This window comes from Dipodomys spectabilis, unplaced genomic scaffold, assembly GCF_019054845.1.
Source record: "Dipodomys spectabilis isolate Male_0828 unplaced genomic scaffold, ASM1905484v1 ptg000313l, whole genome shotgun sequence".
Lineage (NCBI taxonomy): Eukaryota > Metazoa > Chordata > Mammalia > Rodentia > Heteromyidae > Dipodomys > Dipodomys spectabilis.
In genome coordinates this window covers 532,799-546,702 of record NW_024870990.1, presented here as the reverse complement: position 1 = coordinate 546,702, position 13,904 = coordinate 532,799, and the positions used below count along the sequence as shown (strand labels likewise).

Sequence of the window (13,904 nt, the reverse complement as noted above, 5' to 3'; positions counted from 1 at the left end):
TGGTGTTGGACATAAATGGTCAGGACATGGAGAATGTGGTCTTGGATGAACCTGGTCAGGACATGGAGAATGTGGCCTTGGATGAACGTGGTGAGGATATGGAGAACGTGGTCTTGTACACATGTGGTCAGGACATGGGGAATGTAGTCTTGGATGAACGTGGTCAGGACATGGAGAATGTGGTCTTGGACACATGTAGTCAGGACATGGAGAATGTGGTCTTGGACCATGTGGTCAGGATATGGAGGATATGGTCTTGGATGACCATGGTCAGGACGTGGAGAATGTAGTCTTGGAAAAATATGGTCAGGACATGGAGAATGTGGTCTTGGACACATGTGTTCAGGACATGGGGAATGTGGTCTTGGAGGAAGGTGGTCAGGACATGGAGAATGTGGCCTTGGCTGAACATGGTCAGGACATGGAGAATGTGGTTTTGGACACATGTGGTCAGGACATGGAGAATGTGGTCTTGGACACATGTGGTCAGGACATGGAGAATGTGGTCTTGGACACATGTGGTCAGGACATGGAGAATGTGGTCTTGGACACATGTGGTCAGTACATGGGGAATGTAGTCTTGGATGAACGTGGTCAGGACAAGGGGAATGTGGTCTTGGATGAAGGTGGTCAGGACATGGAGAATGTGGTCTTGGACACACGTGGTCAGGACAAGGGGAATGTGGTCTTGGACACATGTGGTCAGGACATGGAGAATGTGGTCTTGTACACATGTGGTCAGGACATGGGGAATGTGGTCTTGGACACATGTGGTCAGGACATGGAGAATGTGGTCTTGGACACATGTGGTCAGGACATGGAGAATGTGGCCTTAGATGAACGTGGTCAGGACATGGAGAAGTGGTCTTGGATGAAGGTGGTCTGGACATGGAGAATGTGGCCTTGGATGAACGTGGTCAGGACATGGAGAATGTGGTCTTGGATGAAGGTGGTCAGGACATGGAGAATGTGGCCTTGGACACATGTGGTCAGGACATGGAGAATGTGGCCTTAGACACATGTGGTCAGGACATGGAGAATGTGGTGTTGGATCATGTGGTCAGGACATTGAGAATGTGGTCTTGGATGAAGGTGGTCTGGACATGGAGAATGTGGCCTTGGATGAACGTGGTCAGGACATGGAGAAGTGGTCTTGGATGAAGGTGGTCTGGACATGGGGAATTTGGTCTTGTACACATGTGGTCAGGACATGGAGAATGTGGTTTTGGACACATGTGGTCAGGACATGGAGAATGTGGTCTTGGATGAAGGCGGTCTGGACATGGAGAATGTGGCCTTGGATGAACGTGGTCAGGACATGGAGAAGTGGTCTTGGATGAAGGTGGTCTGGACATGGGGAATGTGGTCTTGGATGAACATGGTCCGGAATGCTCTCTGAAGTGTGGTCGTGAAGGCATTGAACACATCCCCAAGTGTCCAGTATGTGTTGGGACCACGACAAGCCAGGTTGGACTCTCAGGTCCTCCACCTTGGGCTGAGGCAGCACAGCCCTGCCTACAGTTGACAGGAGGTACGTAGAAACCCACATACTCCTCAGAACTATGAGGAAAGGGTGACCAGAAAACCCATAAAGGCTGCTTTAAACATGAGGACAAAAGTCTGCAATGGGGCAGAACACAATGAGGGCCATAGTAGAGTATGACAAGTTTCTGGGAAAGACTGAGGATGGATGGGTGGGTGGGTGGACAGATGGAGGGATGAGCTCCAAAGGAGCTTAATACCATGTTTAAAGAATGAGAACGAGGAAGACCCCGGTCTCCTGGGTTCCTTTATACCATGCTCTGGACAGGCTCATGTCCCCTGAGGTCAGTGCGGGGTCATCACATGCTGGCCCGTGCCAAGATCTGTGCTGGTCTGAGCATCAGGACCAAGGCTGTCAGGAGCCCCATCTGTGTTTGACAAGAGACATACCCAGTCACCTCCAGGGACTGCTCAGAGTGCCAGGCATCCTCAGCCCTGCTTTCCCTCTGCATAGTGACACACAGCTGCACAGGACCGGGCAGGTGACAGTGAGATCGCTTCTCACACTGAGACCGCCTCCCCTGCCACTGTGCACCAGGGTCCCTCCAGAAGGTGCTTGAGAACCCTCTGGGCACGTATGAAAGAGCTCAAAAGGAAACCAAAGCCCACAAGTCTGCCTGTTACAAGACTCTAGCCTACGGAGCAGCTTTAAGGGCAAAATGCCCTAGGCCAGAGATGGGATTGAGGCTCAGGGACACAGAAAAGCAACGCTGATTCTTTAAATATAGGTGCCAGCCAGAGCAGAGCTCCCTGCATGAGAACAGTACAGCAGGAGGAGGGCCACGGACCCCAGGGCACAGAGGTGCACACCCGCCGGGCTCAGGAAGGCCCCGTCCTCCTCTTCTTCCTCTTCCTCCTCCTCCTCCTCCTCTCCAGAGTCTTCCTCTGTGTCTCCCACATCGTCATAATCCTGCTCCTGCACCAGGTCTCTGGACACTGTGGGCTCCTCTTGCTTCTTCTCCACAGAAACAGCTTCAATGTGCTCGTAGATACCTTCTGATGGCAAGTGCCCAGACATTCCAGAACCTGCAAACGCCACACCAGAACCACCTAAGACAAAGCTCTCCTGCAGGTGGAGCCCTCCCTGGCCCTGTATCCCCCATGGGTGCTAAGACAGATGAACCCCTTACTGCTGGGCACACAGGCTGTGTCCTAGGGAGAGATGGCTGGTACAGGCACTACACTTATTCCTGAGTGATAATGAAGGGGTTGGGTGGCAGACAAATATTTCCAGAACCCTGAGAAGACAACATCTCTTCATCCAGCCTATCTCAGAAGAAGAGGGGACTCTTCTCCCAACAGCTCAGGCATGCAAAGAAGTCCACCCACTCGCGGCTGGCCTGGAGACTAGCTAGTACACACGGCAGGGACCAGAGCAGAGAGGACCTGCTGTGGCCATGGTCTCAGAGTTTCTCCCCACTCTGAGTCGTCACATACCCATGCTGGCAGCTCTGCCTCGGCACCACAGAGCACCCAGGCCCAGGAGGGTCAGGGCCAGAGAGCAGCCAAGGACCAGGCAGGAGATCTCAGGCAGAGTCCAGACCAAATGCACAGGCAGAGGAGCTGGAGAAGGGGCTGTGGGCACAGAGAGAGGCGGGGCCTCCTGTGGGCCTGAACTGCCCAGGGCTTTGTGACCCTCAGCCCCTCAGGAAGGGGCGGGGCACCCACAAGGCCTCCAGACGTCTGCACAGACACGGCCCCAGGCAGAGGGCCAACCTGCTGGTGCGCAGGGCCCGCGTAGGAGCATCTAGGTGGAAGTTCCCAAGTGGACCTGCAGAGACCGTGGGTGGAAGGACCCCAGGGAGGCCCCTTGGAAAGTCCCGGTGAGAGAATCCCGCTGTGTGCACTAAGGCAGGGTGCGGGTGGGACCTGGTGTGGGCCCCAGGGTCTCACTGTGGTCACTGCCCTCCTCAGCTCCGCGTTGGACGTGAGCTGTGACACCCAAATGTGCTGGACCCCACAGTCAGCAAGGGAAAGACCTAAGAAGTAGCCGCTGGAGAGCTGGGGCCTCTGTCCCCCACAGGGTCAGGAAAAAGCATTGCCCATGTAGGCTGGGCAGCCATCCCTAAAGGGCCGGACCAGCTAAAGAAGAGATGACGGGCCAGGATTCCACAGGTGCCCAGCACTGGGCAGAGCTGAGATCCACCTCAGGCCGTCTAGGCACTGAGGGGCAGGAGGAGAATGGGCGTGAGAACAAGTCGCCTACCCAGTGCCGTGGCACCTGCAGGAGAAATGCTGGCGGGAAGGCATCGACTGCCCTCAGCAGCACATCCTGTGCCCCACAGATGCCTGTGCTGCCCTACCCAGCAGAGCCTCTGCCTCACGGCCCAGGCGAGGCGATCTGCCCGAGCAGAAGGTAGGATCACCCTAAACTCGCCCCCGGGCCCTCACCTGAGCACCGCACGCCCGCGTCCTCCTTGTGGGTGCAGTCTCCGCGTCCCCACGGCTCCGCGGGGCAGCGCCACAGGGACGCCTCGCTGCCCCGGCAGCCCACCTCATCCAGCCACACGGGCCCCGCGCCCGGGCCGAAGGCGGCCCCCGGCGCGGCCTCCACGGCCCGGCCGCAGCCCAGCTGGCGGCACGCGACCTCCGCATCCGCCAGGTCCCAGGAGTCGTCGCACACGGTGCCCCAGGAGCCCGCGTGCCAGAGTTCCACGCGCCCGGAGCAGCCGTCGGGGCCCCCGATCGCCCGCAGAGCGCCCTCCTCTGGAAGGAGATGTGAGGTTAAGGTGGCGTTGCATCTGGATGTGCAAGGCAACTGGGAGGCAGACTGACGGTACCGTGGCAGCTGAGTGGGGATGAGCAGTTGAGTGTCTCCCCAGAGGCCTGTGGTACTGCCTGTGAATGTCCTGTGGGAAGACACAGAGCGTAAACCCCAGGAACTCCACAGAATCCAGCTGTGGGCCACCATGACCCACGGGCAGGGCCTGGGCTCTGGCAGACACACAGCCTTCCACGGCACCTCTGAGACCACAGCACCCACCTGAGCAGGAGATCCAGACCTCCTCTCCTGGGGCACAGGACTGAGGGTGCCAGGGCGAGGAGGGACACTGCCACAGAGTGGAGCTGTGTGGCCTGCGGCACTCAATTCTGTCGACCCAGGAGATGCCTGAGCCTGCCGGAGCCGGGGGCCTGCTTTCCAGCCAGCCCCAGTCCCCACACCCCAGCTGCCTGCAGATGACAGTCACGGAGACATCCCTGAGGGCATTGCTGCACACAGCACCCCAGGACCCATTGTACAGCACGTCCAGCCACCCAGCACAGTCTCTGCTACTGCCTCGAAGCCTCAGTGCCACGGACTCTGCAGGACAAGCACAGAGAAGCCCTGTGTCAGGCTCCGAGCCTGTTCTCAGAGGGAGAAGCCCAGCAGAGGGCATCTCAGCTGCCCTCAGTGTCTTACCCAGCATGCCCTTGGCATCACTGGCACATGGGTAGATCCATCTATTGTGAAAAATAGTGAGGAGGGTACTCAAAGACTAGAAATTCCATGGGCTCCAGTTATGCCACAGCTAGATATATATCTAGTGTGGTTTTAAGGAAATGTCTCCAAGAGACTCACTGCTGAAGGCGTGGTCCTTCATCTTCCGCTAGTGCTGCGACTTGAGAAGACGATGGAATCTTTTGCTGGTGGGGCCTTGTGGGAAGTAGGGTGCTAGGGGTGCTTTGGAGACTGTGCTGTCCTGTGCCTCTGTTTTCTCTCTGTTCTCTGGCACCATGAGCTAGGCTCCAGAGTTGCCCTTACCCTCCCTATGAGCTCTATTCCTGGCCCAGAAACAAATGGGCTGACGAAAAATCTGACACAGTACCCAAAGGAAATTGTCATATGTCAAAGACCCATGACCCTCTTTTCATTGCACATACATGTCCATTAGCACATAAATGACGCAGGAAATGCTTTTCTGGCTATACATATAGATATGAAAACAGATATGGATAAAGAAGAATGTTAGCCTTTTAAAAAAGAATCCTAAGTGGGAATGATAGTGTGTGCCTGTAATCCCAGCCTCACAAGTAGGAAATACAAGTAGGAAGATTATAGTTCAGGCTGGCCTGAGCGTGAACTCAACACACAAAGTGCCAAAAGCCAGTTGTCCACACTTCAACTCAAGGCACTCAAGAGGCTGAGACCTGGAGGATTAAGGTTCAGAGTTAGCCCAGGCAGAACCAAGACTCCGTCTTTTATTAACCAGTAAAATGCCAGGCTGGAGATATGATCCACATTGAGTGTCAGTCATGAAAAAAAACAAGTAAAAGAGAGCACTAGGCCCTTGGTTCAAGCTTTGGTACTAGAACTATATATCTCCAATGTAAAAAGGGTTGAGTGGGTAGCTCAAGTGGTAGAGCCACTGCCTGACAAGTGCCCAGCCCTGAGTTCAAACCTCAATACTTAAAAAAATAGAAGATGGAAGGAGGAAGAGGATGAAGGAGGAGAGGAGAAATGATCACACGTAATAATCGACAGCCCTAGAGAATATCGCATTAAATAAATCAGACACATAATGACAAATAGTGCATAATATAAAATATTAAATATAAAAATATAAAATGTTAAATACAAAGAAACAAAATTAAATTGTGGGGAAGTAGGGAAGAGGGAAGTAGGTCAAAGGAAGGCAAGTTTAAGATTAAATGTGTAGCAGAGAACTAGTGTCAGTATATTGTATTGTATACTAAAAACCAGGCTAATAGAAAAGATTTCACATTCTTTTACCACAGAAACAAAATTAGGTGAATTGCTGGGTATCTTAATTGACTCGATTTTGGCAATCATTCCAGCATACATATGTATATCAAAGCACCACACACTTTTAAATACATACAATTAAAAATAAAATAATGGGATGAGGAAAGTAACGGCTTTGAGGAGTTGCCGGAAGTTTTTCAGAGAGTGAAAAGGGAAAAGCATCCAGATCCAGGGATCTAGATCCTAATGGATTTGGTCTACAAATATTCTCCAGGATACAGTGAAGCCACAACATAACCATACTTCCTGCAGCACTACTTACCATGGCCCAAGTAAGGAATCAGTCCAGATAGCCCTCAATGGACAAAGGGATCAAGGAAATGTGCCGTGCGCGTGTGTGCACACGCACACACACACAAATGTGCACACACACATGTACGTACACACACAAATACACATGCACACACAAACACGCACGTACACACACACACAAACATGCACGCAATGGAATTTTACTCATCCTGGAAAGAATGATATTTTACCATTTAAAGAAATGGAAAGACCAGAGAAAATTATGTTAAATGAATTGTCAGGCCTAGAGAGACACAGGGTGAATATTTCCCTCATATGTGGAATATGGATTAGTTTGCAGACTCATAAGTAAGTACATTGAATGATACCTACAAATGGGGCTGGGAAGATGGCTCTGTGGTAGAGTGCTTGCCTTGCATGCATGAAGACCTGGGTTCAATTCCTCAGTACCACATACACAGAAAAAGCCAGAAATGGCACTGTGGCTCAAGTGGTAGAGTGCTAGCCTTGAGCAAAAACAGCTCAGGGACAGTGCCCAGGCCCTGAGTTCAAGCCTCAGGACTGGCAAAAAAAAAAAAAATGTAAAATGGTAAATTCAAGGGAAAACTCAAACTATAATTCCTTAGAAAGGCAAAGTCACAGCTCAACAAAATAAACACACTAGGAAGCTGGCATTTGAAAGGGGTGGACCTGGGGAGAAGAGGGGGAGAATTCAGCCAAGAAGTCAATGTATATCCTACCAAATTAAGAGTAAGGGAGGAGTGGTTAGGAAAGAGACAGCTGGGAATGTTGGAAAGGGTGACATTGATCTAAATGGACTGTCTTCATAAACTGCTCTATTAAACGGTAACTCCTTTGCACAACTACTTAAAGATAAATTTTAAAAAGAAAAATAATCCTCTCCTAGAGTCACATGTGTGTGTATATGTGTGTGTGTGTGTGTGTATATATATATATATATACATATATATATATATATATATATATATATATATGGCAGAGAGAAAACAGCAAGAGTATCAAGTCACATAGGAACCCCACCGTGCTGCTAGCAGATTTACCATCAGACCAGAAGAAAATTCAAAGTCCTAAAAAAGAAAATGCCAGCCAAGAATACAATATCCTTTAGGAAAGGATAATTTGCAAGTCAAGTAAACACTGAGGACTTCATCCACACATCAGCCTTATAAGAATGCTTACAGAAGCCTATTCTAGAAGCAAGAGGATGAGAAATGGCATCATGAAAACATACAAAAAGACAAAATTCAGCAGTAGAGCATATGTACCAAAGAGAGGAGCTGGAACACTAATACCAACCCACAAAGACGATCAAAAGAAGAAGGAAGAAAAACAATACAAATGCACCCAAAACACTAACAAAATGGCTCGCGTGCGTATTTAACAATAATAGCTTTGAATGTAACAATATTAACTTCCTCAGTTAAGTTATGACCTGGCCACCATGTGTTACCCACAAGAAATTCACCTCACCAGAGAAGACACGGACCAGGAGGGAGGAGAGCAAAAGCATTACAGCAAATCAAAGCTTAGGAGACGTAGCTGTGCTCATATTAGATAAAGAAGGTCAAGTTAAAATCAGAAGAAAAAGAGCCGGTCCCCCGCGGCTCACACCTGTCATGCCAGCTACTCCGGAGGCTGAGATCTGAAGGTCATGTGTCGAAGCCAGCCCGGGAAGGAAAGTCCATGAGACTTCTCTCCAGTGAGCTTGGTGCCCGGCTGCCCCCGGGACTCCTCGGAAGCCGACCCACCTGAGCAGAAGACGCCCGCATCCTCCTTGTGGCTGCAGTCGTGCCGGCCCCAGCCCCGCGAAGGGCACTGCCACAGGGCGGACTCATTGCCCAGGCAGCCGACTTCGTCCATCCAGATGGGCCCTGCGCCCGCCCCGAAGCGCGCGGCCCCCCGGGCGCCCAGGGCGCGGCCGCAGCCCAGCTGCCTGCACACCACGGCCGCGTCCCGCAGGTCCCACGCGTCGTCGCACACGGTGCCCCACGTGCCCCGGCGGAGGATCTCCACGCGGCCCGCGCAGCGGCCGGAGCCCCCGGCCAGGCGCACGCGGAGGCTCCCTGCGGGCCAGGAGGGACCCGATGGGAAGATGGGACGGGGCGGGGCGGGGGACAGGATGGGACCAGCCGGGGACGGACACGGGATGGGGCGGGGCGGGACGGGACCGGACACGGGATGGGGCGGGGCGGGGCGGGGCGGGACACGGGATGGGGCGGGGCGGGACCGGACACGGGATGGGGCGGGGCGGGGCGGGACCGGACACGGGATGGGACGGGGCGGGACGGGACCGGACACGGGATGGGGCGGGGCGGGGCGGGACACGGGATGGGGCGGGGCGGGGCGGGGCGGGACACGGGATGGGGCGGGGCGGGGCGGGACACGGGATGGGGCGGGGCGGGGCGGGACCGGACACGGGATGGGGCGGGGCGGGGCGGGACCGGACACGGGATGGGGCGGGGCGGGGCGGGACCGGACACGGGATGGGGCGGGGCGGGACGCGGGATGGGGCGGGGCGGGACGCGGGATGGGGCGGGGCGGGGCGGGATGGTAAGGGCCGGGACGGGGCGGGGCAGGACCGGACGGGATGGGACCAGATGGGACGGACACGGGGTGGGACGGGACGGGACCCAGGCCCGCTCACCCGCGCACACCACGCCCGCGTCCCTCGCGGCCCCCGCGGGCCCCGGCGCCGAGGCGGACACGTCGCACTGGCTCAGCCGGGCCTCGGAGCCCCGGCAGCGCACGCGGCTCAGCAGGGCGCGGCCCGCGCCTCGGACCGGGGCCGGCGCGTCGTAGGCCCGCTCCGCAGCCCCGCAGCCCAGCTGCCGGCACACCACGGCCGCGCCGCGCAGGTCCCACGCGTCGTCCAGCACGCGGCCCCACGCGCCCTCCAGGGCCGCCTCCACGCGCCCGTCACAGCGGCTCTGGCCGTCCCGCAGCCTCACCGCGCCGGGGAGGCCTGCGAGGGAGAGCCGGGCTGGGCGCGGGCAGGGGGCGCGGCGCGCACGGCCACGCGCGCGCACAGCCACGCGTGCACGCACACGCACTCACTCGCACGCGCACTCACACTCGCACACCCACGCGTGCACCCAGGCGTGCACACGCGCACACGCGCGCTCACACTCACAAGCGCACAGCCCCACCGGGCACGGGGCCCCGACCCCCAGCCTCTCCGCCCACCCTCACCCCTCCGCCCTCGTCTCTCCCCCTCCCGACGCCCCGCCCAGCCTCCTCCGGCCCCGCCCCCGCCCCGACGCCCCGCCCAGCCTCCTCCGGCCCCGCCCCCGCCCCGACGCCCCGCCCACCTGCGCAGACGGCGGCCGCCGCGTGTCCCGGGGCGCAGGCCGCCGCCCCTAGCGTGCCCGCGGGGCAGCTCAGCAGGTGCGGCTCGGTGCCCGCGCAGTGGAAGGCGTCCGGCCAGCAGCGCGCGTCCCCGCCGCCGAAGCGGCCTCCCGCGGGCGCGGCCGCCAACGCCGGGCCGCAGCCCAGCTGCCGACACAGCACCGCGGCGTCCGCCAGGTCCCAGTGCGCGGCGCACAGCGGCGCCCAGGCGCCCCGCACCTGCAGCTCCACGCGGCCCTCGCAGGCCTGGCTGCCGTTGACCAGCCGGAACTCTGCGGAGACGGGGCCGCCGTGACCACCGGCGCGGGCGGGGCCGGGCCGGGACACAGAGAACGCGGGGCGCGGGGACACGAGAACGCGGGGCGCGGGGACCGGGACGGGGACACGAGAACGCGGGGCGCGGGGACCGGGACGGGGACACGAGAACGCGGGGCGCGGGGACCGGGACGGGGAACGGGGCGTGAGGACGGGGCGCAGACACGTGCAGCAGGGACGGGGACACGAGAACGCGGGCGGCCTTCCTAGGCCCGTCCTCGCCCCGCCCCGTGCCGGCATGAAGGGCACAGAGCTGAACCCTTGCCCTCCTCAGATCCCCACCTCACCATCCCCCTACCACGGCCCTCAGACTCAGACAAGAGACTCCAGGCGCCCCCTGGGCCCCACGCGGGAAGGCCGGGGCCCGTCCCTTCCCTCTTCTCCACCTCCCCGAGAGCGCGCGGCCCAGTCTGCCAGGAGGATCACGCGCTGGGGCCAGCGCGCCTTAGAGATCGGGCCGGTGGGGACGGTTGAAGGAGGCCAGCGAGGGGGACGCCAGCCAGGGCTTCTTCAAAACCACGTGGGGACTCACCGGAGCACGTGAGCGTAGCATCCTGGCCGTGTGCGCACCGGCGCCCCGGCTCCCTTGGGCAGTGGAACAGCAGCGACTCGTTGCCCACACAGCGGAAGGCCTCCGTCCACCTGCGCCCCGGGCCTTGGGCAGAGTGGGCGCCCCCAGATGTGGACACCGCCATCCCGCAGCCCAGCTCCCGGCACACCACGTGGGCTGTGGGCAGGTCCAGGTCAGCATCGCAGACCGTGCCCCAGGTCAGGCCGCGCAGGACCTCCAGGCGCCCTGCACAGGGGTGGTCTCCGCCCGCCAGGCGGGCTTCCACGTGTCCTGGGAGAGTAAACACCCTTTCAGGTAGAAGACAGATGTTTTAGGGTGAGCAGCCCTGAGTGCCACCTTAAACCACACCAGGCTTCAGTGTGGGAAAATCGTCGGTATCCAGGCAGCAGTCTGCCAACAGCCAGAAAAGGGCAGCCAGAGGCCTGTCACACTTTGGATAGGGGTCAAGGCTTCCTGCTCTGGTGCTCACATTTGTCTCAGGCTCTCTGTGTCCAGACAAGTGGCTTCGACGCTCTTTGCAGCCTCACCAGAGATGCAAGGCTCCACTGGGGCCACTGAGCATGGCCTCGGTGCAGGCCACTGGCAGGTCTGTCCACCTCTTAATACAACCACAGCTCACTCAGACTTCAGGGCACTGATTTACTATCAGACATGCTGGACAGTCGACCTTCACCGCTGAAACAATCCAGAAGGGGCCTGTCCACAGAGACCTTCACAACCTGGTGGTCAGACCCAGGCTACCACTCTGTGACACCAAAGCCTAGTTCCACTCTGGCATTTGTGCCAGCTGAGGCACACATCACCACTTACACTCAGAGTAGCCTGTACACACAGACCTAAGTGCACCAAGCACGCTCAGCGTAGACCCTACACACAGACCTGAGTGCACGGAGCACGCTCAGCGTAGACCCTACACACAGACCCGAGTGCACGGAGCACGCTCAGCGTAGACCCAACACACAGACCCGAGTGCACCGAGCACGCTCAGCGTAGACCCTACGCACAGACCCGAGTGCACGGAGCACGCTCAGCATAGACCCTACACACAGACCCGAGTGCACCAAGCACGCTCAGCGTAGACCCTACACAGACCCGAGTGCACCAAGCACGCTCAGCGTAGACCCTACACACAGACCCGAGTGCACGGAGCACGCTCAGCATAGACCCTACACACAGACCCGAGTGCACCAAGCACGCTCAGCGTAGACCCTACACAGACCCGAGTGCACCAAGCACGCTCAGCGTAGACCCTACACACAGACCCGAGTGCACCAAGCACGCTCAGCGTAGACCCTACACAGACCCGAGTGCACCAAGCACGCTCAGCGTAGACCCTACACACAGACCCGAGTGCACCAAGCACGCTCAGCGTAGACCCTACACAGACCCGAGTGCACCAAGCACGCTCAGCGTAGACCCTACACACAGACCCGAGTGCACGGAGCACGCTCAGCGTAGACCCTACACACAGACCCGAGTGCACCAAGCACGCTCAGCGTAGACCCTACACACAGACCCGAGTGCACGGAGCACGCTCAGCGTAGACCCTACACAGACCCGAGTGCACGGAGCACGCTCAGCATAGACCCTACACACAGACCCGAGTGCACCAAGCACGCTCAGCGTAGACCCTACACACAGACCCGAGTGCACCAAGCACGCTCAGCGTAGACCCTACACACAGACCCGAGTGCACGGAGCACGCTCAGCGTAGACCCTACACACAGACCCGAGTGCACGGAGCACGCTCAGCGTAGACCCTACACACAGACCCGAGTACACGGAGCACGCTCAGCGTAGACCCTACGCACAGACCCGAGTACATGGAGCACGCTCAGCGTAGACCCTACACACAGACCCAAGTACATGGAGCACGCTCCGCACAGCTTCTGCACACAGCCACCAACTCCGCACAGCCTCTGCGGGCAGCCTGAGTGTACCTTCCGTCTGTCCAGTTGGTGCCTGCCGGCCCATCTCTAGTCCTTGTCAAAGGCAGTTATGAGCCAGAGATTCCAGATTTTAAGAAGTTAGCTCTTCCCTTGGCCCTTTAGCCGGCTCTGTTTCCTGTAGGACAGGTCACTGCAAAGGCACCAGACCAAGGACCCTCTGGGCTCCGAGCCCTCCCCTGCCATCTCAGGGGCAGGCATCGCCCCGAGGGTCTGGCGTCCTCACCTGAGCAGACCACCTCTGCATCCAGCCGCAGGTCGCAGCCGCCGCGCAGGTTGTTGTTGAGTCTGCAGGTGCGGAGGGTGGGCTCCGTGCCCTTGCAGGTCATGTACTTCTCCACCACGCCCACGTCTCGGCGGGGGGCTTGGAGCGCGTGGCCACACTCCAGCTCCCGGCAGAGCACCGTGGCCTCCTCCATGTGCAAGCCACAGAGGCGGTCCACCCCGTTCACGTTCCTGATCTCAGGGAGTCCCGCACAAGGACTGTGACCCTTCATCAGCCGGACCTCTCGGAAACTGCCTTCTGTGGAGCACAGACCCAAGTACAGAGGCTCAGACGCTCAGTCGCCTGGAGCCTGCGGCCTGCCACTGGGCCACAGCAACCGCTCCAGGGCACTTGGGCCTGGGGCTGAGACCATTGCTGAAATACCCTGAGACCAGGCCAGCACAGGCCCTCTCCCTCAGCCTGGGGCAGCCACTGCCTGGTAACCAGAAGGCACCTGTTCAAGTCCAATGGAGCCACCCCCTAGAAAGGGCTCGTTTTTTAAACAAAGGCCGCACCAGCACATCACACTGGGCCCCAAGATCACGTCAGGGCCCCGGCCGAGTCCTCCACCTGCAGAAGGAACGCCGGGGGTGTCGTCACAAGCTCATGGACACGAAGCCCCTGGTCTCAGCAGAAGACCCCCACATCAGACCTTCAAGGAAAGCATGTACCTCTCGGTCATTCTTAGCAAACCTTGAGTGGAGGTCCAGGCTGGCCTGGAGCCCTACCCAGGGCCCATGGCACTCCACCCAGCTGCTCTACTCACTTGTTTGCCGGACTCTCCTGGGCAGGCTCCAGGGAAGGCCTTTCGTTACTACCCCCAGAGCACCTGGCATCTGAGCACTTGTTCAACAGAAAGTCACCTTTTATAGCCAGGACATTCGGGGCCCATCCGCTAGCTCC

At 58.3% G+C, this 13,904-nt stretch overlaps 1 protein-coding gene across 1 annotated transcript in view; it reads right to left on the bottom strand.

Annotated features, from left to right (window-relative positions):
• Positions 1–10,459, bottom strand: part of LOC122127849 — a 48,745-nt gene extending 38,286 nt beyond the window's left edge. Inside the window, exons 1-7 of the mRNA XM_042702165.1 lie at positions 9,868–10,459; positions 9,204–9,521; positions 8,308–8,622; positions 4,461–4,469; positions 3,934–4,248; positions 2,353–2,568; positions 228–795 (exon numbers count right to left, since the gene is read on the bottom strand). Of these exons, the coding sequence (XP_042558099.1) occupies positions 228–795; positions 2,353–2,568; positions 3,934–4,248; positions 4,461–4,469; positions 8,308–8,622; positions 9,204–9,521; positions 9,868–10,459 (2,333 nt within the window). The remainder of the gene's footprint in view (positions 1–227; positions 796–2,352; positions 2,569–3,933; positions 4,249–4,460; positions 4,470–8,307; positions 8,623–9,203; positions 9,522–9,867) is intronic.
• Between the last annotated feature and the right edge of the window lie 3,445 nt (positions 10,460–13,904).